At 43.0% G+C, this 26,564-nt stretch overlaps 1 protein-coding gene across 5 annotated transcripts in view; it reads right to left on the bottom strand.

Moving 5' to 3' along the window:
* The window catches only part of SPECC1 (sperm antigen with calponin homology and coiled-coil domains 1), a 277,393-nt gene that overhangs the window by 157,618 nt on the left and 93,211 nt on the right, over window positions 1–26,564 (bottom strand). The window contains exon 1 of one of the 5 annotated variants that reach the window (XM_018561038.1): window positions 18,792–19,071. The exons of the other annotated variants lie outside the window; for them this stretch is intronic. Within the exon in view, the coding sequence (XP_018416540.1) occupies window positions 18,792–18,831 (40 nt within the window). The 5' untranslated portion in view covers window positions 18,832–19,071. Of the gene's footprint in view, window positions 1–18,791; window positions 19,072–26,564 lie in introns of those variants that run through there. 5 annotated transcript variants of the gene reach the window in all.

The raw sequence follows: 26,564 nt of genomic DNA, 5'->3' as shown, positions 1-26,564 counted from the left end.
CTAAACAGCGGTTTAAACTCACCCTGTTTTCGCCGCGCGCTCCCGCCTGAGAATCCGGAACTGCTCAGGCGGCCGCAAAGCATCTTGGGGCAGGCGCATGCGCAGTTCGGATTTTCGGCCGGGAGACGAGCAGAGACGCAAGGTAAGTCTATGGGCGCGTGCACCCGCATGCAGACACCGCTGGATCGGAAGTGCCAGCAAGCAGAGAGGAGTTAGCGCTGGATCGGAGAGCCGCCGCACCGCTGGAGGGACAGATGAAAACATCAGGAAAGAAGAGGAAGATTGGAATAAGAGACATCATTTAAGGTAAGTGCTAACATTAACATTGGGGGGGAGGGAAAAAAAATTTTGACTTTAATGTCACTTTAAAGTTAAATCCCCTTCAGCACTGCACTCATCCCTCATCGGCGCTTCCATTTTCAACTACATTCTACCTCCGGGTTTCGAGTCTTAGACCACTTGACTGGCCGGCCCTGGTGGCGCAACTCCCACACATACGCACAGGAGCTACTTCATCCTGTCATGCCAATCTTGAGCACCGAGCTGCACAAGCTCCTACAGCAGTTTGAGCTGAGAGTGTCACATGTGGTTTGGACATGCGTTTTTTTGCGCATCAACATGTGGGCAAAGAGAAGCATTTTGCCTGACGCATTTGGAGTGCCATTAACAAGTCGTAGCACAAGTGCATCAAGCTTTTTTCCTGTGTCGTGTTGTGGCGAACCTGCACCCAATTTATCTTTTGCTAGGCTAGAGTTAGGACCGCACTACATAGGAGGTGCCTTGACGAGGCAGTGTGGCTTTCACATTTTCTGCAGAAGACATGTATCTAAAACCTCTGTTTATAACCTTAGTGTTTAGACAGGTTTTTTTTTTTTTTGTAATAATAATAATAATACAGGACTTGTATAGCGCCAACAGTTTGTGAAGTGCTTTAAATATAAGGAAGACATTACAATTACAATTCAATACAAGATGGTAAGGAGGGCCCTGTCTGGGCTTTCATTATTCTCTGTAATGCTAATCTTGCTTCATGTGTGCCTGGTTTGCGGGAAAAAAAATCTGTATTGCATGTCTATAAATCACACAACATAGGAGAACCTTTAGGAGGAAATGAACAGAAATTATCACTGATTTATAGCTCACAAAGCTGTAAAGATAGCTTGGCTTTGTGATGAAAGATGCGCCAAGGACAGTCTGAAAGGTAGTTCATATGTCAGTGATGTCTCTGCCTGCTACACGCTCATGAATACTACTACTTCATGAAGTCATTGCCATCATTGTGTACAAGAAGCAAAAAGACACTGGAACGAGAAAACTTATCCTCGAAAAAAAATGGTCTGCTCTGCTGTACAGTGTCAGAGTTGTTCAAATCTACAGAATGAATGCTGAACAAGCTAAGGAACTTGCATGAACATTCTGGCCATGCTGGCATTTACAGTTGAATGATATGGGCTGTATGTGCTCCTTAAAAAAAATAAAAAAATAAAATACATCTAGTAAAAAATATATGCAGTACAACTCTTCAATACAAAATCACATTCCCCCATGTTTGAGCCGACAACACAGTTCCTCTGCTGATAAAGATTCCCTTAACCTCACCTTCCCCAGCGTTCACTCACTGCGACTGTTTGCATGATTGTGTAATCTACTGGACAGTAATTTATGGTTTAAATCTATTTTTTTTTTCTATTTTAAGAAAAAACATAGTTGTCAAGAATTCAAAATGATTAAATGGGGTCAACAGTACAGAAACAGGTACAAGAGAGGAGATATACAAAATAGACCGTCATCTCTGGGTATACAGTCATGCATCACAAAGGTGGGCGAGTTATTTGTGAACAGAAAAAGTGGAAATGGAAGTAATCCAAAATCCAGAAGGTAGCAATTTAGCAAAAAGTATAAAGCATAGTGGGAAGAACAGATTAAGATTAGGGTTTAGGAAAAAAGAGGCCTTAGGAGAGGTTGGGGAAGGAGGGAAGCTCGAACCAGAGGAGACTAGGTCTCCATGGGAAGGGGCACCAGTTAAAAGAACATGTCTAGTCCAATTCCCTTGTATAAGATTTCACTGCAGGTTAGAGAGTTAGGGAAGCTATTCCACAAATCACAAACAACTCTCTCTAGTTGTTATGATCGGCACATAGCTCGGCAATTCTCAAGAAATCCTTCATGATGTCTTCATGAACATTAGAGGTGGGGTAATGCTGGTATTTCAGAAAACAGAATGAGCTGTCCAGCTGCACATATGAAATGGTGTAACAGGAGTTTTTCTTACTAGAAATACTTCCAGCGAAAAATGGTTATGAGAGCTATTGCTGGAGCATGGTTTATATGGTCAAGGCACATATGGTTGCAGAGTTTGAACATCTTGTTCCAATATGTCCTGGTATGGGAGCAAACCTAGCAGATATGAATGTAGGTGCCCTTCTTTACTCTACATCTCCAACATGTATCATCAGGTAATATGTGATGCAATGATACTGGGGGTCTATAGCAGTAACTCATGGTTTTGTAGCACTTTTCTTAGAAATAACTTGAAACTAAGGACTTGTGTGATAAAACTTTTAGCTTACCCCTTCTTCTTTAGTTAAAGGGCGGCCAAGGTCCCTTTCCGAAGCATGTTTAAAAGAAATGTCTTGGTTTCCCAACAACATTTTATAAATGTTTTACACTACATGTAGCAGAGGGTTAAATAAGGAACACTGTTTCCATAAATCTGTCAAGGGTCTGTGAGTAAGGGTATAGGAGAGTATTTCTGTGCAGAGGTTGAATATTTGTAACTATATGAGCCAGAAAATGTGTGTGGTACATCTCATGGGGGAGGTGGGGGGGCACATGGATTCCATTTGCAGTGTTCAAAAAGTGTCTGGCTTGGAGCAACTTGTTTCTTTGGAAGTCTCCCAGTGAGACAGTTCAGGGTTGTGTCTGTGAAGGTTCTCATTCATCCAGGTCATGGTGTATCTGTAAAAAAATAAGTCAAGGCAACGGGACTTGCTGTATTTTTCTTGAAGACGTTTCACTGGTCATCCAACCAGCTTTCTCATTTTAGAATGACTTGTACAGTTCAGGGTTGTGGACGAGAGAAGCACAGGGGCCAGGTATAGAAGAAAGTTTAAAATGCATTTCCAGACCTGAAGGATTGAAGGTAATAAAATGTAAGCTCTCCAGGTATCCAGGAAAGGATCCTAAGGTCTAATGATGAGAGGTCTTGGGCTAGAGAAGCTGAGAGCTTTTTGTGAAGTGCATTGAACCAGACGTGCAAGTGAAGAAGAGTGGATGCTTAATGATATAGGCCAAAGTTTGGGAGAACGAGACCACCAATAGATTTTGCCCAGCAATTTTAGTTCAGAAGTAGAATGAGGCCTGAACAAAGATGGCTCCATCCTTCTGGGGAAAAAAAAACAGATTAAAAGCACTGACACGGGGAGTACTTTAATCTCTGGGTAAGGCAATAAATACCTGTAAGCATTACACATACACAATGCTTAGCCTCCATGAACTCTAGGCACATATAAAAGACACACATTACTGCAGCTTTGTAATCATTAATCATTGATTACATGTATTTTCTTAAATGCATGCATTGTAGGTACCTGAATTTGACCTGGTATCAGCCTCTTGCAGTCTTTGGAAAAGCAGGGCTGGAGTGTGTAAGGAAGATTTAGCATAAGGAGCCAATCAGCTTATGCGCTGATAGGAAGAGAAAACAGAGTGACAGAGGGAAGAGTGGTGTGCCGCTTCTCCTTTCACTGTCTAGTTACAGGCTGGGTTGAACTAGAACGTCCTAGCTCAAACAAATAGGTTTGAATAACATTGGGCATCGAACGGAAGACATTTAGTAGCAGAAAAAAGTATAGTGGGGGAAATATTTGGATTAAATGCAAACATTCCATTGAAAGAAAAGAAAAAAAAAAAAAGGAGTTTATTGTTTCATGGGCTATTCATTAATTTTTAAGTTGCTATTTTTGGCTGAAGTTCTTCCTATAAAACCACATGGCACTGTTCTTGCAAAGGACAGGGACAACTAAACTGTTCTGCTCCTAAGATGTCTAGCATTGTAACTAATCATTTGTTTGAAGTGGACCTACAGCCGCCTATCCCTTACGGTTAAGGAAGGTACCATCTTAGCCTCTATTTGGATTGCATTTGCCATGGAGCTTCATGTGATCAGCTATGACACCAGACATTTCAGGGCTTAAAAGTTTGGTTGAGAGCTGAAATAAGCACACTGGCAACCTTGACAGTTGGCATGACTTAGAAGTATCTAGTTTTGGTAGTCTTTTGAAAAGTTCCTCTTTAGGGCTGAACATGCGGTCATTATTTTGCTGCATGAACAAGAGAAATTACATAGCTTTCCAGGGGACCTGATCACACCAATGAACAGCATCGCAGTGCTTTGGAGAGAAAAAAAAATTGCTACATGTTGACTTTTTGCAGGGCTAACCAGCATTTTGTCATTCAAGGCAACTTAAATGGAGTGTTAACAACCCAACGCAATGTGGAAATGTGCTTATCTTTTTAAGTGGGAAAACTTGCATAATTGGTGGCTGACTAAATACTTTTTTGCCAAACTGTATATATTGATGTAACCAATAAAAAAATGAATCAGAAGCGCCAAACGTTGACCAACAAATGAAGGATAGTTGCGGGTGATGATTACTAGGGGTGCTGCCCCACTTCAGCCTGGGAAGCTGCAATACTGTGGGAGAGAACAAAAGAGAAGGGCGCCCACCCTAGTGTAGATTCTTTTTAATATTGTATATTGAGGTATATTGTATATTGGAGTCATCGTAAGGAGTCCTGTGCTGTTACACAATCTTCTGTGCAGCTTGTTCCTAAAAAAAAAAAAAAAAAAACACAAGGCTCATCAGTGGCAGCTGGAACACAGACTACTCTCACATCAATACCTTTTCCTCAAAGAACTTCAGTTTTATGCAACTAATAATTACATATTTTCCATAATCATTACAGCTTTTATGCAACTTGAATCTATATTTTCTGCCCTTTTCATTGCATCGCATTCTCTTACAATGCTGTCGAATTGCCACCAATGGTGTGTCACAGCTGGCCAACTTCATGTCCCAAGTATAATATAAAACCTACAGACTGGCCGTATCTAGGCTCGAGCAGTTGCCAAGAAAAGCTGTGATTTCTGAAAAGCCACTTCTGCACAAATCACCCATCAGACTTTAGATTCTGCTTTCAGAAAACCCAAACCGTGTCACATAAGGAACCCACTACTATTCTTCAAATGCCAAAGATGATAAACATCAAAGAAGTTAAATCTCCAACATGTGTTTGGGGTTAAACAGTAGTTTGTGAATCTGTAGGCCGTGATCTAGAGGACAGCGCAGGCCTGTAGATATAAAAGAAACCTGAGAAAAGTTTAAACTCTGCCATATGTGCAGGCAGCCTTCACCCAGGAATACAGGGACATTTTTACAAAAAATTAAATGAAACCAAGGAAAAATGTTTTGATGTTTTGTCTCTGATGTTTAGCAATGATCAAAAAGTACCATAAGACCCCTTTTTTCTCTGTATAGCTTGTAGCCTGTAGCTTATCTCCCTTTAGAGAAGGGAACATAGTTTTCAGTGTTCCTTTGGACATATATGTAATGCGTTTACAATGAGCTCATTCAGGGCAAAGCAACAGGTTCACCTAATGCATTTCCAACTATCCCTCATTTTATTAGAACCGAAATTCCCCTGTCCCTCTTTCCTCCCCAATTGTCCCTCTTTTCTGACATATGTGTAGACCTCAAGAATAAATGCAATACGTAACAAATAAAAGTTTACTTTTAAACATCAAGAAGCAACATCCATTGTGAGTCAGTCCATAAGCATCTGAAGTTGCGTAAACATCTTTTGGCTTGCAGCACTGGGGGTCCCTGGTTCGAATTCCAGGCCAGATCACAATCTGCAAGGTTCTCCCTGCTCTTGCGTGGGTTTACTCCGATTTCCTCCCACACTCCAAAGACATGCTGGTAGGTTAATTGGCTCCGGTCTAAATTGGCCCTTGTATGCATGCATGTGATATAGGGACCTTTGATGGCAAGTTTCTTGAGGGCAAAGACTGATATGAATGTGCACTATGTAAAGCACTGCGTAAAAGTCGGCACTATATAAATACCAATAATAAATAAATTAATTAAAAAAAGGTTATCATTGTGCCAATGTTTGCTGGTAAAATTACATTGTTTGCACAGTTCCTCATTACAAAACAAAATTTTGTTTTTCAAATGTGATTACCTTTTTTCTTTAGGCCCCTTCCACACAGGCAGTCCGATTGTGTCTGCATGTCAGTTTTTCAGGCGGGCCTGATTGCATAACCAATGTGAGTCTATAGGCAGCCGTGTGTAAGCGGACAGGCGTCTGTTTACCCCGGACTTCGGCCAAGTCCGGAAAAACAAATGGATCATTGATCCGTTTCACCGGACCTGATCGTGCCAAATCGGGGGTAATCTGATGTAAATGGACACATGTCCATTTGCATCCGATTCCCCATAAACAGACATAAGGTCCGGTAATTTCATTTTTTCCTACAAAAACTGTACGGACATGGAAGTCACAGTGGTGACATCCGCTCCGCACTACCGTGATCAGGAGAGGATCCATGCACAGATCCGATCCTGATCAGCCCATGTGAAAGGGGCCTAAAACATACAATTTTGTTGGCAAGACAGACAAGCACAGCTTTCCCTTTAAAAGAACAAACATTATGGTATTTGGACAAAAACAAGAACAACTTCAAAAACCTGTTTCTGGAATCTTGTGACATCATGGAAATAATCAGGAAAAAATACCATATTTTCCAAGATGCTAACAAAACTTGTTTCAGTACACTGTAGACACCGAGCTATCATCTCCAAGCCAAGATCCATTTAATACGAATAAGCTGCATCATGTGTTTATGTACGGGAGACGGTAAACAATACCTCATGGAACTGTACCGCTCTTCAAAAGAATAATGTCAGCAAGGGTAATTGTTCCTGAGCCGGTCCGTCCTACAAAGTAAACGGTTTACATAATACAACACCATGGAATATTCTCCAACAAAACCAAAGAGTGAAACCTGTTACTTAAAAATGAATAAACGGCTTAAACTGATCTCGCTGGGTGCACGTCCACAGTGTATATGAAACCTTGTATCCTTTGCTCCCCTGCCAGCATGAATGAGTTGTACTTTTTTCCCTACCTAAAAGGGGTAAAGCCATCGACACTGAAATACAGACAGCAGTGCTTAAAGCTGCTAACCAACAGTGACCACTTCATAAAACAAATTAAATACTAATACTGTGAATTAGGGATGTCCAGATACTAGAGCTGTGGCTAACGATTATTTTCAAAATCGGTTAGCCGATTATTAAGTTTGATTAATTTAGAGAAATACAAATCCCAGCAATACAATATAGAGCACCATGCGGGGGAAAGTGCAGGCTTACCTGAGCACTCAGTCTTCCAGCAACTTGCTTTTAATAGCTGGCCTGTCTGTCGGCGGCTGTCATCCCCCCACACCTGCTCCTCCTTACTTCTTCTCCCCGTGTCCCTGTGCCAATCGTGGATGTGGGCGCGCGGTGAGCGTGAGGCGCGCAGCGTGTGTGGAGCCGTGAACAGGGCCAACTAATTGGAAGCCGATTAATCGATGATTGAAAAAGTTGACAACTTTTTCAATCACTGATTATAATCGATTTAGTCGATTAGTTGTTGCGGCCCTACCAGATACCAAGTACTGTGCTTGGTACAGGTGCAAGTACAGATACTTTCCCAGCTCCAACTCTAGTTAAAAAAAAGTTAAGAGGCAGCTGTCATTTTTAAGGAGCATACGAAACTCCTGGTATTTGTGCATGCCTGTTTTAAATATATTCGGGATGCACTGATACCATTTTTTCCAGACCAAGTAGTACTGATACTTGTCCAAGTACTCACAGATACATTTTTGTATATTATCATGTGACAGTTTTTCTAAAACATTACAGACTAATGATTTCAGGACAGTGATGGAGCGCCAGGGCCCAGTCACAGCTGCAACCCTGGTAGTCCTCGTGAAAATGCCAAGTATTGGCACTGGCATCTGAACATCCCTACTGTGTAACTTTAGTTTTAGCTTTGGGGAGAGAAGCATTAAATCGGAACTACAACCCCCTATCCCTTACATCCAAAGAAAGGTGCCATCTTGGCCTCTATTTGGATTGCAATTGCCATGGTGCTGCACATGTGATCAGGCATGACACCAGCCGTTTGAGGGCTTGAAAGTTCAGTAGCACACTGTTACCTTGGGGCCTTTTTCACACCAAGCGCGTTCCAGGAGCTGAGCAGTTACAGACGGATCAAAACTGCGTCGAATGTATTCCAATGGTATTTTGGGCTCAAGTTCACACCGCAGCGTTCAGTTCCAGAGCATGTAAAAAAACTGCAGCAAGCCCTTTTTTACCTGCTCTGGAACACATGCAAACACGCATGCACATGCCCTGGAACGCACTGAAAGCCCATTCTAAACTAAAAAATTTTTTTAACCAAAAACAGCCCAGGACGCATCAAAAACGTGGCAAAAAATGCGGCACAACCCACTGCACTGCGTGTGCAGGAACTCATGCAGATCTAATCTGCATTTGGTGTGAACAAGCCCTCACAGTTAGCATGCCTTCAAGTGACACAAACTCTAGGAGTTAAGAGCTTGTTCACACCAAATGCAGACCAGATCTGCAGGAGTTTCTGCACTCGCAGTGCAGTGTGTTGTGCCGCGTTTTTGATGCGTTCCGGGCCATTTGTGGTAAAAAATAATATTTGTTTTGTTTGGTTTGTTTAAAATGGGCTATCAGTGCGTTCCAGGGAGTCTGCATGCGTTTTGATGTGTTTGCATGCGTTCCAGAGCATGTAAAATAGGGCTTGCTGCAGTTTTTTTACATGCTCTGGAACTGAATGCTGTGGTGTGAACTAGAGCCCAAAATACCATTGGAATACATTGGACGCAGTTTTGATCCGCTCTGGTAGCCACAGCTCCAAGCTTGCTCCTGTGATGGCCTACAATCTGATGTTTGGTAATAATTGCTTACCCCTGCTGTAAATATGTGCAAATAAAAAATGTATTAAAAAAAGGAGAACTATGAGGTGAGTGATTTTCACTCAACCTCATAGTTCGAGCCGACGTGCGACAATGAAACTGTCACACGTCGGCTCAATAGATCGGGAAGTGAGCGAGCACATACCGCTCGCTCACTTCTCGATCATGTCCCTGCAGAGAGCCGTGACTGTCACTCATGCCTCCGTGCAGGGATTCCCCCCTCCCCGCACCGATCCTCCAGCGCTGACTGGCGGAATGGACGGGGAGGGGGCAGGTACTGTCATCACGCAGCTGGGTGGATCTCGACAGTAATGTCGGGATCCGTCACGGCTGCGGCGGTCTCAGTATACGGTGAGCTGTAGCTCGCCATATACTAAGCTTTGGGTACGGGAGGACGCTAGTTTGCGTCCTCCCGTGACCAGCCTAGTTAACTACCCCAATCATGAATACACAAAATGAGTTCAAAAGGTAACTGATGGCAGCAGAATCCCAGAAAAGCAAGAAAGGGAGTTACTTTGGCATCCCCAGCATCCCTGTTACATGTTCAGCTACTGCTCATCATATATTTTCAATATACACAGCACATCTAGTTGCTGGAGGAGGGAGAAAAGTACAACTCATTCATGCTGGCAGGGGAGCAAAGGATACAAGGTTTCATAAATTTTTGTAGGGTAGCACCGATATATCGGCCGAAAATTGCACTTTTGGCATAATGCCGAAAGAGCCATGTTTCGGCCGATACATCGGCGCATCCCTGGTTTCTTTTCTCCCCGCTGGGCGCTGCTCTGTGTTCCAGCGGGGAGAAAAGAAAGTGACAGCCGGCCAAGCGCTGCAGGACGAGAGCATTGTGAGCGGCCGGCGTCTCTCCTCCCACACCGCTCAGCCGCCTATCACAGTCCGGCAGAGCGGTGTGTGGGCGGAGACAGCAAGCGCTGTCACAGGAGGCTGAGCTCACCTCCCTGCTCCGCTCGATCAGCTTCCTGTGACAGCGTGTCAGGGAGGAGAACGAGCACAAACACTCAGCGATCAGTGATCGCTGAGTGTTTGTAGATAATGGAGTACATGGTATGTTAACTATATCCTCAATTATGAATGAATGGGAGTGATCTGCATCACCTCCTGTTCATTCATAGTTGTAGGTATAGTAAACATACCATGTCCTCATGTTATCAATGAACAGGAACACTCATTCCTGTTCATTGATAACAGGGCACACAGAAAAAGAGATTGAGGACTTTGTGTCCTCAATCTCTTTTTCTATTTTAAAAAGGAAACATCAGGGGTCTGTTTAGACCCCCAATATTTCCCTGAAGCCCCTAAAAGCAATGTAAAAAATAAAAATATTTAATAAAAAATGAATATAAAAAATTAAAATAAAAAAAAACGTTTTTTCGGTATCGGTTTCGGCCTGACAATTTTTTTTATTTCGGTTTCGTTTGGGTTTTAAAATTTCCATTTCGGTGCAGCTCTACTTTTTTGTATGATTTGCCCTAGCAGTAATGTCCCGGACAGGTAGCACATTTTCAGTCTCTGTCATGACACATACAGTTGCAGCAGAGGATACTGTTGCTGCAACTGAAAATGCCAACATGATCCTGCCAGCCTATCTTGCATGATTTCCCGATAGGTGATCTTACAAAGAGCCAAGCTTGACCTTTACAACATCCATTCAGTGCCAAAATCACAACCACCTGTGGGCTGTGCAGAACAGGTTTATTCTACTCAAAGAAAATAAAAAGGTATGTTTCAAATCCTAAAATCTGCACAGTGTAAAATATATATTCACGTTTTATCAAGTTTGACAAGAAAATGCCAAGATCATACTTTTCTGCGCAAAAGATCACATACAGGCAAAGCAGTGGATAAAGCATGGAGCACGTAGACATCGGAGGGTGGCCAACCATGCTGCCAGCTCTACATACTGTAACCGTGGCCCGCAGAGCTTCAATGAAGAGGGAGCCATATCAGCAAACGAACAATAGTTCTAAAAAGGTTTTATAACATGCCCAGTCAACTGTTCTCTTTGGTCCATGTGCTGACTGGCTGCCCGCGTTCACTCACAGACATCAATTCCTCAAGTGATGCAGCCAGGAACTGCCACATTTGGTGACTGTCATTATCTACGAGAATGTGATTATGTCCGTAGTTAATATCCCACTTGGATTAGGTGGGTTGAGGCAAATAGGTCCATTCCACCAGTCAGAGCCTGACCTATTCATATGCTGGATGAAAAGTGTTAATGGAAATAGCATAGTATTAACTGCTAAAGAATTCAGATACAATACAAACTGGTCATTCCATGGTAACATATTAGCAGTCCCTCAGGCAGAATGGATTTAGTATTCCGATGTTGCATTCAATGGGGTCTAGTATGAAGAAAGTGTTACTGGTTATGCAATTTCAATATCATGTCACCTAGGAAAGGGCAGTTGGCCAGGGTATAATGGAGATGCAGGTTGTAATATTAGATTGGAGAGGGAAATGACAAATGCCTGGAAGTCCAAGCTGGGTGGCTGATAACTGAATCAGACTGATGTACTATACATTTTAAACTATCTACCAAAATCTTCATTTTCTGACCCAGTGAGCAAATATTCCTACATACACCTCTGTCATGTAGATGCTGAGGCCAATCCACCAAGGCTGAATTCACACCATGTGCCTTGTGTTTAGCATGTGCTGATGTAGGTTAAATGCACTTGAATGGACATGAGTTGTTTAATGTATTGCATTGCTATGCCGTTTTCTTTTATACCACAGCAGGAGCCAAGTACCTAATCTTGTACTGGTGCAGTGTTTAAATGCAGCATGTCCTGTTTTTGAACAAGCACACACCAGTGCAAGTTTCATACGCCATACGCTGGTGCTTGATCTTGTTCTGGCACCATGACTGGTTCGTGAACCTCTGAGCATGTGCACAAATATTTGCAGTACAATACTCCCACAAATATACAGTTCACAGAGGCTTTTACAGGTAAACAGCATGCATAAAATACATTAAATGCATGTGTGATCTTTTCGGAAGAATAAATAGTCTGGAAACAGGGTTATGGGAGGAACACAAGGTTTGCCGTTTTTGACTCCATCTTAAACCACAACCATATTTTTTCTTATAGAGTAGGAAAGGGTTGTAAGCTCTGTCAGGTTTTATTGCAGTTTCTCCACTGGGGAGATTCACCCTATAGCCTGGTACAGAAAATGTCGAGAAAGTAAAATGTTTGAGTTGTCACCAGAACAGGGGGAAAAAAAAAAGGAGGGGGGGGGAATATCTTCCGATGAGGACACTTGATAATTGTCTAAAGGTGCCCACACACCTTGCGATAATCGTACGATAATCGCGGGAAATCCCGCAATCGTACGATTATCGCAAGGTGTGTGGAAGCCGTGCGACCTCTACTACTGTAAGGTTGCACGACTTTTATCTTAGGAACATGTTAGAAAATCCGCCGAGCACCGTACGATGTTCGGCGGGTGTGTAGCACGTTCGTAAGATAAAATCCGGATGGTCCGGTGTGCGCAAGCGCACACTGCGCGTTCGGCATTGCGGTCATCAGAAGCCATCATCGCAAGTATGATCTGTCTGTCCAAGATAGGCAGATCGTACGTTTTTTAAATTACCTTACAACCTTACTTTTGTCTTGTGATGGTTGTAAGGTGTGTGCCCAGCATTAGAGGACAGGATTTCCTTAATTTTGAAAAGATTTACTGTTGTGTCTATGGGACAGAAGTGAAGGTATTTCTCCCCCAATGGGAAACAGATGGCAAGGGCCCATTGAAGCTGGATCCATTGTGTTGCGATTTGTTGCAATGTGTTTTTCAATGGATGCAAACAGAAGGGCACTGAAAAATAAATGGGTGTGAATGGGGCTAGTTCACACCACTTTGTTCAATTTTGTTGCACTGAAGAAGAAAAAAAAAAAAAAAAGTAGAACATGTACAACTTATTTTCAGTGCAATGTAATGCACTGATCCAGTGTGAACTAGCCCCATTCACACCCATTCGTTTTTTGGTGATCTTCCATTAGCATCCGTTTAAAAACAGATCGCAACCGATCAGAAGGAAATAGGGACGTACAATGATAAGTCAACAGACTTGCGATTTCCTTTCGATTTTGATGTGAATGCACCCTAAAAAAAACTGAAAAGGGTTATTAACTATTCCCATCTAAAATAAAGTTGAACTTAGTATAAATGTATTACAATATGGTTGTTCTGGAACTTTAGTACTGTTTAACATAACATTGTAGAAGCTGAAGGTCTATGTAGAGCTATAAATGTGCACAGTTTGCGGCATGCTCCCAGAAGCCACAAAACTTTATAACTAAACAGTATATTACAGACATGGATAACAAGACAAGCCGGGGCAGTATCTACTTCTGCTGGGCATTTCATTTTGGTGCATAAGACTGCAGAGTTCTGCATGATAAATCACATCTTGTCTTCTGAAACATATTTCTGCACCGTCTAGCACTTTAGCTTGGTAACCTCTTGTAACACGGACCATCTCATTCAATAAACAAGCGATCAATAGCCGGTATCTGTTACATGTCAGGGATTCACACGTTCATTTACATTGCAATGAGCAACAACAGAGACTTGCTGTCAACTATTCCTGAGACAGACATGACTACTGTACATCATCACATCAATATCACTCAATTCTGCCTTGCAGTACCTGCTAATAGAGGACACAAGGTCTGATTGATAAAAAGTGGCAAAAAGAAAAAAAATAGTGTTGTTGCCCATAGCAACTAATTCACTTTCTTCTCATGCTCTAACTTGTCCTCAAAAAATTATGTACGGAATCAGAATGGTTCTGAATGGAACTAGCTACAGCTCCACTTTTTATTGCTCCGCAATTCACAGGAAGTCATCTAACAGTTTGTGGTATTATACCATCTGCAAACACTTATTTGCCAACTGTTCCTACATGTACCGTGCCAAGTTTTGAAGATATATATACACCTGGAAACTAGGGATGCACCGATACTTTGAGTACCAGTGCCGATACTTGGCATTTTCATGAGCACTACCATGATTGCAGTGGTTGCAGCTGAGACCTGGCTCTGTCGCTCCACCACTGTGCTGAAATCATTAGTCTGTATTGTTTTAGAAAAACTGTCACATGACACTAAACAAAAATGTAATAGTACTCGTACTTGTAAGTACTTGGGCAAGTACCAGTGCTTGTACTCGCAAAACTGGTATCGGTGCATCCCTTTATTTGTATTTGTAAAAACAAAAATCATACATTAAAACAGAGATATACAAATCCCGGGAGCTCTGTGTGCTCCTTACAAATGACAGCTGCCTCCTAACTCTTGAATTTTTCTCTAGTCTAGCCTTGGAGCTCGAAAAGTATTAGTACATGTACCGAGTACTGTACTTGGTATCGGTGCATCCCTACTGGAAATGTCTTTGTATTTCAAACAGACCTACTGCACAACAGAATTCATCTTCAAGGTACTAAGTGAGGTGGCCCATTGCAACTTATCAAAATCATCATCAGAGAAGCCAGACTGGTCCAGCCTACTGGTCGTTGGTTGATCTAGGTATCAAGGAGGATCCAGGAGAGATTGCAAGCAAGCAATTCATCATCCAATAAAATATCAGACAATGCAACACATAATTGAAATTAGGATCAGAAATTATTAAAAACGATTATGGAAGTGATCTGTATACGATTGGCTCTCTGGTTTTGTCTGATCAATCACAAACCATCAGTAAAATTCTGCCGCATCCAGCATTGAAATGGATCAAAAGTTCATCAAATCAACGAATGTCGGATCTGTGATTTATCATTTTCAAATTGGTAATTTTAGTTGCACTGAATGATCATACTGATACATGTACGGCCCCCTTCAGGTAGATCTGAACCCCAGCTCTAGGTCAGACCCGTGCATTACCACAAAGCAAGGGAACCCACAAAAGTGACTGCAGTGCTGCGAGTTGCAGTTCATTTTGCAAAGGCATTCCAAGTAACCTTGCCAATGGAACACAATGTACGTGCGTTTCAGTGGACAACAACGCCTTTGCATTTCAGCGCACCACACAGTAGACCGTTTTGAGAATAATATGTTGCATGTACAATAAACTCAGCCTTGTCAAAGCTGCCTTATTGCAATGCACAAAATACTGAACGGCAGTGCACCACAACGCAACAGAAATGTCTGAATAGGTGCAAAAAAGAATACCTGCTAATCCTGCCATGAAGGTCCTTGTTTAGGCTCCTTCCTATTATTAGGTGACAACTGTCTCCCAACTGTGCTCCTACATTGTCACCCTGTTATACACAACCCTGATGGACACTACAAGTGCCTGTGTCAACACACATTGTGCAGCCATGGTCCACTGCTGTCAGGAAGTTGGTCAAGAGCAATGTAACATGTAGGCAGGAAGTAGCTAAAAGAGGCTGGAGAAGAACAGCACTAAGATACAAAAAAGGAATGAACAAATGGTAAAAACAGTATTATATAAAAAAAAATAAAGAACTATAAAACATGGCAATTGCAACCATGCTTTAGTAAACAAAGTCATCTAGTTATAGTTCAGGTCTATATCACATATTGAGAATTTAATGGGGCTTTATAAGAGGTTTCAAAAGACCACAATCAAGACATCCAGATTTGTGTTAAAAAAAAAATCTATTTTCATTTAATTAAAGTCAAAAAAATGTTTCCCTCTCTCCAATGTTAATGTCAGCACTTACCTTAAATGATGTCTCTTAATCCGATCTTCCTCTTCTTTCCTGTCTTTTTCAGCCTTCTCTCTAGCGCTGACTCCTCTGTCCTTGCTGGCACTTCCTGTCCCACGGTGTCTGCATGCGGGTGTACGAGTCCATAGACTTACCTTGCGTCTCTGCTCGTCTCCCGGCTGAAAATCCGAACATGCGCCCGCCACAAGATGCTTTGCGGCCGCCCGAGCAATTTCGGATTTTCGGACGGGAGCGCGCGGCAAAGACGGGGTAAGTTTAAACCGCTGTTAAAGCGTTTTTTGTTACTTTTTTCATATATCTACTGCTTGCTAGCAGTAGATATATGCAAAAAAAAAAAAAACGGAGGCTTAAGAAACCCTTTAAGATTATAAAAATCTTTAAAATGTTTGATAATCCTATCCAACCATTTGTGTGCTAGAATTAATGGATTATATTTCACATATATGTCATATAGATTTGTCACCCGTAGGGATACAATGGTTAGTTGCTTCTCTTTTGTAAGATTTTTAACAGGGTGATTCACGTTGATGTAGCACTCTGACCTGTGACGCAATTCACATTACAGCTTCGTCAGGAAGGTAAGAAAATTAGCTAACATCAGCATGTGTGGGGAACATGAGACGATGGATGTCTGGTTACAACTACTGACCAGCACTAAATATTGCGGCAGAGACTGGAGTGCAATATACAATTGGACGTGTACTGGACCTTTAGAAAAGGCATGTGCAAGTGGCCTCCTCTCCACCTGTATTCTAATGTTCCGATATGGCTGACATTTATTCCTTATGACAATCAAAACATTATTTTGTGTGACCATCATAACTACTGTATCATGCTAGCAAATGTTCTTACCTTCCAGAAGAAGCTGTTAGGCCCCATTCACACTGAGCGACATGAAAATCGCGCGATTTTATATGAGCGATATTGAGCGACTTTTTCCTCTTGGGCTGTATGCAATCAGGAGCGAAATCGCTAGAAAAAAGGGTCATGTAGGAGCGACAAGCTACAGGGACGAGCTACAAGCGATATTGAGCGACGAGATGTGAACAGCTCCATTGAAATGGATTGGAGAAGCTACATAGAGCGATATGGTGTGGAAATATGAGCGATATCGCTGCAAAAATCGCGCGATAAATCGCTCAGTGTGAATGGGGCCTAATGTGAAATCCGTCAAAGGTTGGAGTGCTACATGAATTATCAACATAAATCACCCTGTTGAAAATCTTACAAAAGAGAACTAACCATTGTATCCCTATGGGTGACAAATCTATATGAAATGTATGTGAAATGTAATCCATGAAGTCTAGCAAACATTTTATGTCATTGATAATAAATTAAATAAAAATAGATTTATTTTTAACAAATATGGATGTCTTGTTTGCGGTCTTTTGCCATCTCAAAAAGCCCCATTGAATTCTCAATTTGTTATATACTGTACCGGTGTGAGATGACATTTTGTCTTGGGACCCCTATATCCTCTATTTTGCTCTATAGTTTAGATCTATGTAAAGAGGAATTTCACCCCCACTTACATTTTTTTCCCTCCTCTTACCTGGTTATCCTCAAAACACATATAGCACTGCTGTGATCTTCCGATATGCCACCACTAGAGATGAGCCTTGGCTTGGTGTGAACCCAGTTCACCTGAGTTTGCCCAAACCCACTCTGTGACCACCACTACCCTCCTTCCGGCCCAGTCAGTGTTGGCAGAGTAATTTGCAACCGCTTTGTGACATATAGCTGCGGGAAGCCACCACTTGTCGAGTCCTGTGCCCCCTATCTTCTTAGGCTACGTCATCAGTGGAAATTAGCCTGGGCTTGGTGCGAACCCTGTTCACACGAGTTCTCCCGGCCCAATTAGCGCCCTTTGTAACAGATAGCTGTGGGGTGTAGAATGCACCTTTCCACAACTGATTGGGCTGGGTGGGTGGCAGTCACATTTTTAAGTGGGCTTGGGCAAACTAGGTTTGCACCAAGCCCAGTCTCATAACTATGACCTGGGCTTGGTCATATCCATGGTCCCATGCCCCTATCTTCTTAGGCTACCTCATCAGAAGCCAACTGCCTCTTCCAGGTTCTCCCAGCAGGTCTCCCTGATGACACTCCATGCCGATTGAAGGTTTGGTGTTGCTGGGGATGTAGTGCTCTCCTAGTCAAAAAAAAGGCAAAAGCACAGACTGTGCTCCACAAAAAAAAAAGTTTAAATCTACTATTTCAAGAAATGAGGGGGCGGGGGGGGGAGCGATAGTCTTCAACAACAAAAAAGCAGCTGAAGGCCCACTTTTTTGTATTTAAGAATTGTTAATTAATATTTGTTTTTGTTTTTTTATTTATCCAGCAGACATGTAATAGAAAATGTTGTGGCAGTATAAACACGACTAGCTGAGAAACACAAACTTAGAATACCTATAACCCCAGAAATCACTTTACAATGTCAGTAACTGTACTGGTGAGCAGCAATTTACCGCACGGTATACCTAAAACCTTCCCAGTCTGAATATAACATTACAAATGCTGGACAGAGCAGGCCTACGTAGGCTGTGAACTAATATCCCATGACAGGTGCTGCCGGTGGGGTAAGTATCATCTATCTAATTAGGCAGCAGCTTCTTGTACACGTTTACCTTTCTACTCATTAAGCAAATGATGCAAATGCCTGTAGATCAGCCCTGAGCCCACCAGTCCACTTAAGACACTAGTTATCCTATAATAAGAGGCGCTCCCAGTCCCACATTAGGAGGGCAGGGTTCAAACTTCCAGAGCTGCAGAGGGATAATCAGTGACAGGCACCCGAGCAGCATGCACGCATACCGGCTCCTTGTCAATCTATTCATTGTGTGCACACAAATGCTGCTCTCAGGACTGCGTTGAATGGAATGCTCTATTCGCTGCATACATATAAACAACGCTGCACAAAGGATTCATGATGGACACAAGTCGTAATACAATTCTGCACACTTGAAAATGCATGCACAGTGTCAGATCATGTACAGTGAAGATCCATGTGAGCCCACATACCTTGCTCTGGTTCCTCTTGTCTGGTAAGCTGGTTCCCCATGTTCTAGGAGAGCAGTCACACCTATGACATTGCCCTGGGTGAGCACGCCGTCATCAGGCACATATTTCAACTCACTTGTGCAGCTGTACCTTTGTAATGTCTGTGATATGACACATAGGAAACTCCAAGTCTTTCTAGCTGCTAGCACTGGGAACTGTGCCTGTATCAGGGCAGTGCTGGTCAACCCTCCTACCTCATTACAATACAGTGCACAGGAAGGCTGGGCTATGCAGTTAATTAGCCGGCTGGCTGGAGGAATCAGCAAAGAATGGAGGTGACTCCCAACATGTGATGTGGGCCGCACAGAGGCCAATGGGAGGCACTGCAGGCTGCTGGGAGGGCGGAGAGCATTGCATGCCGTGGCTCTCACATTCACAGTGATGCTGGATTGTTACTTGGGTGATAAAATCCCTGACATCTTTGTCCCTACACTATTATTAGCAATGTCGGCAGCACCAAATTATAACTATTATTTCTGAAACTTCAATTAACTTTACTTAAATTGGAATCAGTTACTAAATTTAGAAAGCACATATTCCAAAACTAGACTGGCAGCATGCTTTGAAAACATTTCACAAATAAAAAAAGCAACTAAATTCTTTATAAAGTCTAAGTTCATCTTTTAAAGAAAATAGCCCATGCAGTCAAAAGGCGAGAGGAGGTAATACCAAACTGCTGCTTGTGGAAATTGCTGAATATACAATTAATTGTGTCCGTGTGTCCGTGTGTGTGTGTCCAGAAGCATGGCCCAAAAGCTCCCCTAGCTATCTGTGAAAGAAAAATGTTTATTTAACTAATGAATGATTTCATATCGACATGCAGAGCTGCATCAAGATGTTATTTTTAGTGAAAGGTGGTAAAGCTCCACTTTAACATGTTCAAACTTTTCAATTTGAATTATTGGGCTTACATATGCTTAAAGGTCATAAATAACTTATTTGCTGCAACTAGTGGAGATACTGCACTGTGCATTGCTGCAACAGGTGGCAAGAGAGCGCACTGTGCAATGCTGTGACAGGTGAAGAGAGCACACTGTGCATGCATGCATTGCTGCAACAGGTGGGGGAGCACTGCATTGCTGTGACAGGTGAAGAGTGCGCACAGTGCATGCATGCATTCCTGCAACAGGTGGAGAGAGAGCACTGTGCATTGTTGTGACAGGTGAAGAGAGCACACTGTGCATTGCTGCAACAGGTGGGGGGAGAGAGCATTGTGCATTGCTGCGACAGGTGGAGAGCACACTGTGCATAGCTGCAACAGGTGGAGAGAGAGCACTGTTCATTGCTGTGACAGGTGAAGAGAGCACACGGTGCATGCATGCATTCCTGAAACAGGTGGAGAGAGAGGATTGTGCATTGTTGTGACAGGTGAAGAGAGCACACAGTGCATGCATGCATTCGTGGAACAGGTGGAAAGAGCATTGTGCATTGCTGTGGCAGGTGAAGAGAGCACACTGTGAATGCTTGCATTGCTGCATGCTACCACAGGCGTAGCAAGCACTTTGTATTGCTGTGACAGGTGAAGAGAGCACACTGTGCATGCGTGCATTGCTGCATGCTGCAACAGGTGGAGAGAGAGCACTGTGCATTGCTGTGACAGTTGAAGAGAGCGCACCGTGCATGTGTGCACTGCTGCAACAGTTGGAGGGAGAACACTGCATTGCTGTGACAGTTGACGAGAGCGCACCGTGCATGTGTGCACTGCTGCAACAGTTGGAGGGAGAACACTGTGCATTGCTGTGACAGTTGACGAGAGCGCACCGTGCATGCGTGCATTGCTGTGACAGTTGACGAGAGCGCACCGTGCATTGCTGCAACAGGTGGAGGGAGAGCACTGTGCATTGCTGCAACTGGTGAAGAAAGGGCGCACTGCACATGCATAAGATATTCTTGCAAATGGCTTACAGGTATGGCACTTACATCAATATTTTTCAAAGCTGCTCATGTTTTTAACCTCCTGTGCCCCTTGTCTGCAGAATCACTGTTACGCAAAAGTTGAACTTATCCTTATTGAATTATACAAAGTTAAATGCCATAGATATAAAAAAAAATCATACAGCGTCTTGCTATGGGAGGGACTCAATAAACCCGGTGCAGCTCTACAGTTTTAGCTGTCTTATTTCTATGGAGTCACTATGGGGGGTGCAGAGGACACAGGCGGTCATCCCCCTGGAGGTCAGGGGCTCATCACTGCTCCTCCCCTTTGTTTTCAAGTCATGAATTCACATTTCATGCTCATCAGGGGAATCAATGAAGCTGCTTACTGATCCCCCACCCCAATGAAGTATGTGCAATGCTCTCTCTTTTTACATAGAGATACATTGAGATTATCAGGATGAATGTAAACATTTCTAAAAACCATCCTGACAGGGGAAGTCCCATTCTAGTTTATTCTATGATACAGAACTGCATGTACTGATGTGTGCATTGACACTTTTTTGTTGAGTAAATTATTAATTTTCAGTGACCTCTGAACATGCGTCCAGGGGCCCAAAAACCTGCCATGTGGTTGTTTCAATCTAGCGTATCGCAAAGCAACAAATGTTATTTAACACATGCTTCGTGGCAATGGGAGGCTGGTGTGTTTCTTTGGCCATGTGTGTGCATTGGGATACCATTGAATTTTTTTTACAATGCATCGCAACACACCTACACAACTTATTGTTGTAATGCCCATTAACACGTTAACATTTATAATGCACATACAAATGTGTTAAGGGGCCCTGATGCTTTTCCACTTTCCCTTTCTAGTTCAATATACAAACTCCATCACTAGAGCCTGAAGGCACACAAACTATAGAGCCCATTCACACCAGCCCGGTCCGCTCCAGGGTGTTAAACACAAGTGCGTTAAAATGCGCTGCGTTGTGCAAGGATGTGTGTTGCACTAAGGAATTCATTTGAATAGGCTGCCTAACGCACCACAACAGACCAAAAATCGTGAATGCTGCTTTTTCCGCAGTGCAGCACAGAGCTGAATTGCCACAGGTGGTGATAAAATCCGGGCACACTGGAAAGGTGGTACAGTATAGGGTACCATTCAGAGAGAATGGCACCTCAGCAAATCCATTGTGGGTTATCATGCATTGCAATAATGTGCGCAGTAACACCTTCCCATTCCATTGCATTACCATGGTGGTATTTCGTGCATTGCCTTAAGGCAACCTATTCATTTACAAAGGGCTTCCAAAGCATGGAAATGGACCGGAAAAACTGGACCTGAGCCCTTTTTTAACACAGTACTCCACAACCGTTCTGCAGTGCAGGTCCACCGCCACCGTCTCTAAATGAATTGCACCAGTATATAATGCCCCATAGTGCCACGCGTTACGGTAAGAATGCATAATACCACCATGTATGCTTGTAAAGAGGGCCTCCATGGCCAAAATAACACCCCTCTACTTGAATCACATCTTCTACACTTGTATCAAGTGACTGTTTCTGCTTTTCATGGGAAAAATATGTGAAAAGTGACCTCTTTGGCACTGCAGCCTATAGGCACAGGACTACTATGTCCAATTGTACATCCAGCCCTGCAGCCGGGTGAAAACTAAACCCAGGAGCACAGTACTATAATGGTAACTTTGCTAACCACTTATCCACCATGCTGTAGTTTTGCAACGCTACTGCAGGCAGCAATCTCTAATAATTTGCGATTCTTAACATCTATGAGACCAAGAAGGAACCTTTCCCACCAGATACAGCATTTAGCTGGTGCCACATTAATTAGGTCAATGCTGTGCGTGATCTTCAGTTCCAAAACTGCAGAACACTACAACACCCATCTGACCTCATCCTTAGGAGGATAATTAGAACAACCAGCTTTGTTTAGAATTGTTCGCTCTGGTTTTGGCTGGTTCAAGCTTTATCTGTTAACATATTTCCTTTTTCCACTCTGTCACTGTCCGAGCTATAGATAGAGTATTCAACTGCTTTATCTATGGACAGCGGCTGAAATGTCACAGGAAGTCAGTGTTAAATATACACAGTTAGCTGTCCTGCTAATTATTTTGTCTTTTCCTTCTGATAGTAAGTCAGTGTTCACCCACTAGAGGATTACAGAAGTAAAAACATACTTAGACAGTATAAGTGTCCATGCATATGGCAACTCATAGGATCATATTGGGTATTATAAATTGTATCTGTCATTATATCTGGTTCTTTGGTTCATATAGAATTATGATACTGTTAGTACAGCACTGCGATACTGCTTTTAACACAAGTGGCGCTAAGATACTACAAAGGTCATTGGTGCTTGACTGCCAAACTGTAGGAAACACATAAGCTTCAGTTTAGATCGAAAGTTACCGTATTCAACTATTAAAGTGGAAGTCTAGTTCAAATTGAAAACATATACTGACAGACACGGCTTAAAGTGATATTAAAGTCAAAAGTAGGGATGCACCCCCGGTCCAGTATGAGTACGAGGGAGCATGGAGCCGGCTTCCCGGCCAATTAGGAAGCTGGGGGGCGGGGGGGGGGGAATTAATTTCCCCCCCCCCCCCAGCTTCCTGATTGGCAAGGAAGCTAGCTCCATGCTCCCTGGTGACGAGGGAACATGGAGCCGGCTTCCGCTCACTTCCCGATCATCTCCCTACAGAGAGCTGTAACTATCAGTCACCGCTCCCCACAGGGATTCCCTCTCCGATCCTGCAGCGCTGACTGAAGAAACGGACGTGGAAGGGGGCAGGTGCACCTGGGGCAGCCAGATGTCAATCAGCCAGATGCGTGGATCTTTACAGTATTGTCGGGATGCTTCCCGGCTGCGGCGCTCTCAGCATATAGCAGGCAATAGCTCAAAGAGCTGCTCAAATGATCATAGCCCAGGACAACCTGGGCAGCTACTGAACAGAAAACAGCATTTTATTTTAAAAAACAATGATGTAGACATGTAAGATTTGTTTCGTTCCAAATTCAGACAAATATCGGCATGTTCGGAAGTTTTGATGCATCTAAATTTACAAATGGAAAAAATAACGACTTAAAATAAATATATTTTGCGGTATCGAAAGATGTTACACAATCCAGAACAAAAAAACTGTGGGGTCCCCCTCAAAATTCAAACCCTTTAGTTCTGGTAGGAATTTTAGGGGGGACCCCAACTCAAAAAAATAATTGTTGGGTCACTTCTAAAATCCCTCAACAGACCCTTGATCCAAGCAGCGGCCTGGAAGAGCAGGAAAGGGGGAGTGACATGGCCACATGGCCTCAACATGGGGAGGGTGCTTTGCCAGGGGGGACCCCATAGCAAAGCACCTTGTCCTCGTGTTAATGAGGACAAGGGCCACTTCCCCACAACCCTGGCCCGTTGGTTGTGGGAGTATACGGGCAGGGGGACTTCTGAATCTGGGTGCCCCCTTTTATAACTCCATCAATCACCATGCCCGCCACTCGCCAACTTGATGAAAGAAAAAATCCCCGCTGCCACGTCTGAACCTAACTCTCTCTCTCCGCTATTGATCGCTCTGCTCCTATATTGAAACAAACATCACAGGATATCGGGTCGTCAGGTTCGGACGTAGCGGCGAGGAATTTCTCTTTCATCGAGTCTCCGAGCGGCGGGCACCGTAGTTGATATGAATCTATATCTTTGGACGACATGATTAACAATAGATTTACATCTTGGGACATTTTTTATAAAGGACTTGACAAAAACTGTGTGCTATGTTTATTTACTAACAAAGGACTTTACAATCTAGTGTGGTATGCTAATTTACTATTTTACTGTGTATTTGGTGAATGACTAAAAACTACCCCTTACTCATTCACGAGGGGGGAGCATCTGGGTGGGGGGCACTCAGATTCAGACAAGCCCCCCTGCCCACAGACCCCCAAAACCACCGGCCAGTTTTGTAGGGAAGAGGCCCTTGTCCTCATCAGCATGGGGACAAGGTGATTTGCCTGGGGGTCCCCTCTGGCAAAGCACCCTCCCCATGTTAAGGGTATGTGGCCTAGGATGGTGCAGGAGGGGGGAGGCTGTACAATCGCCCCCCCCTTTCCTGCTCTAACAGGCCCCTGCTTGAATCAAGGGTCTGGTATGGGATTTTGGGGGACCCCACTTTTTTTTTGTGTTGGGGGTCCCCCCCAAATTCATAGCAGACCCTTTTTAGGGTTATGCTGTTTTTATCTAATTAATTGTGAATGTAAATAACTCAATCTGAATAGATCCAAAAACAAAATATCAGATCCATCCGAAATCCAAATAATGGATTGATCCAAATTTCGTATCCAATAATGAACACAAAAATCCGAACGGATTCGAAATGAAACAAATTTTCTGGTGGCTTACATGTCTAATGATTTGTATAGTGTCTGAACATCTGTCCCGTGCTGTGGGACAGAGAGAGGAAATGAAAAAAAAAACTGCCTGCTGGAGCCCAGAACAGATCTATGGCTGCAGAAAACAGCAAATATAAGTCTCCCAAAACCTTATGCCTCATTTTTAAAATAGTTGCAACCTCATCTCCTAAACATTGTAATATGATGGAAATGGTGTTATAATGTTTTAAAGCAACAGGATGTAAACCAGAATTTCCTATTAAAATAAACTAATGAAAAAAATGAACTAAAAAAAAGGCTTCTTTATATTTAAAGGGATCCTTGGATTATATGTGACATCACCTACACATCACAGAGAAACATCAGTATATTTATATATCATTAGTGCTGATGTGTTATTCTACTTCATATTCCTGTTTGTTTAAAATAGCAGCAACATTATATACAAAGACGGAAACCTTTCAGAGAAAATGGAACATTTTCAAGAACATTGGGGTTTTAAAATAAACATTTTACAAATCATGGAGAACCTCAGTGACAGTTCAAACAATACATCACTTTTTCCTTATAATTGGAATATCTTATGACGAGCTGCAGTCTTCTCTTTCCTTTGTTTGTTATGTAGTTGCCTGTATGTAAAGACAAGGTGACCTTGACTGCTTGGGGCCTGACCAAGCATAAGAAAACAAATAAGGAAAAAATGTATTAAAGGAAACTTAAAAACGGATTTCAGTAGACTGACACTGTATAGCTCCACCCTGGGGTGCCATATCCAACATGTCTGCCTCCCCAGCTTGCCCCCGATATCATATGTAAATGTAGATTTTCAGAAAGGGGTCGGACATGCCCCCTACAGTGCTTGGGCCTAGCGATAGGTTGTTCAAGTATTGCCAGGGATAAGTGCACCTCCGGGTGGCACTGTGGAGCTGGAACCTGATCCTGCAGTTCCAGTGCTCGCCTGCAGGTGTCTGCCAGCAATAAGTCGCCACCTGGTGCTGCTCTGGGAGGGTATTTAACCTCTCCCTGCTGTGAGGCCTGTGCCACAGTATTGTTGCCATATCCTGTTTCCGGCAAACCAGTCTCCTGTTGCTGCCTTGGACCTTGACTCCTGACCCTTACCCCTGAGGTTTCCCGATCTGTGGTTCCCGGCCCTCCTCTTGTTGCCCTGTTACGCAAGTTATTACCCGGGAAATATAGGTGTAAATTGGGGCCTAATATACACATACACAAAAACACATTAATACACTTCTCAATGTTACCCTCCCCCCGCAGACACATAAAATAATACACTCCCCTTATTAACCCCCCCACACACATCAAATAATACACTCCCCCTTATTGACCCCCCCCCACACATAAAATAATACACTCCCCCTTATTAACCCCCACACACACATAAAATAATACACTCCCCCTTATTAACCCCGCACACACATAAAAAAATACAATCCTCCT

The sequence above is a fragment of the Nanorana parkeri genome, unplaced genomic scaffold (genome assembly GCF_000935625.1).
Source record: "Nanorana parkeri isolate BGI_ZX_2015 unplaced genomic scaffold, ASM93562v1 scaffold494, whole genome shotgun sequence".
In the NCBI taxonomy this organism is placed as follows: domain Eukaryota; kingdom Metazoa; phylum Chordata; class Amphibia; order Anura; family Dicroglossidae; genus Nanorana; species Nanorana parkeri.
The sequence above is the reverse complement of the archived record's forward strand: the minus strand, read 5'-3'. Positions and strand labels throughout refer to the sequence as shown.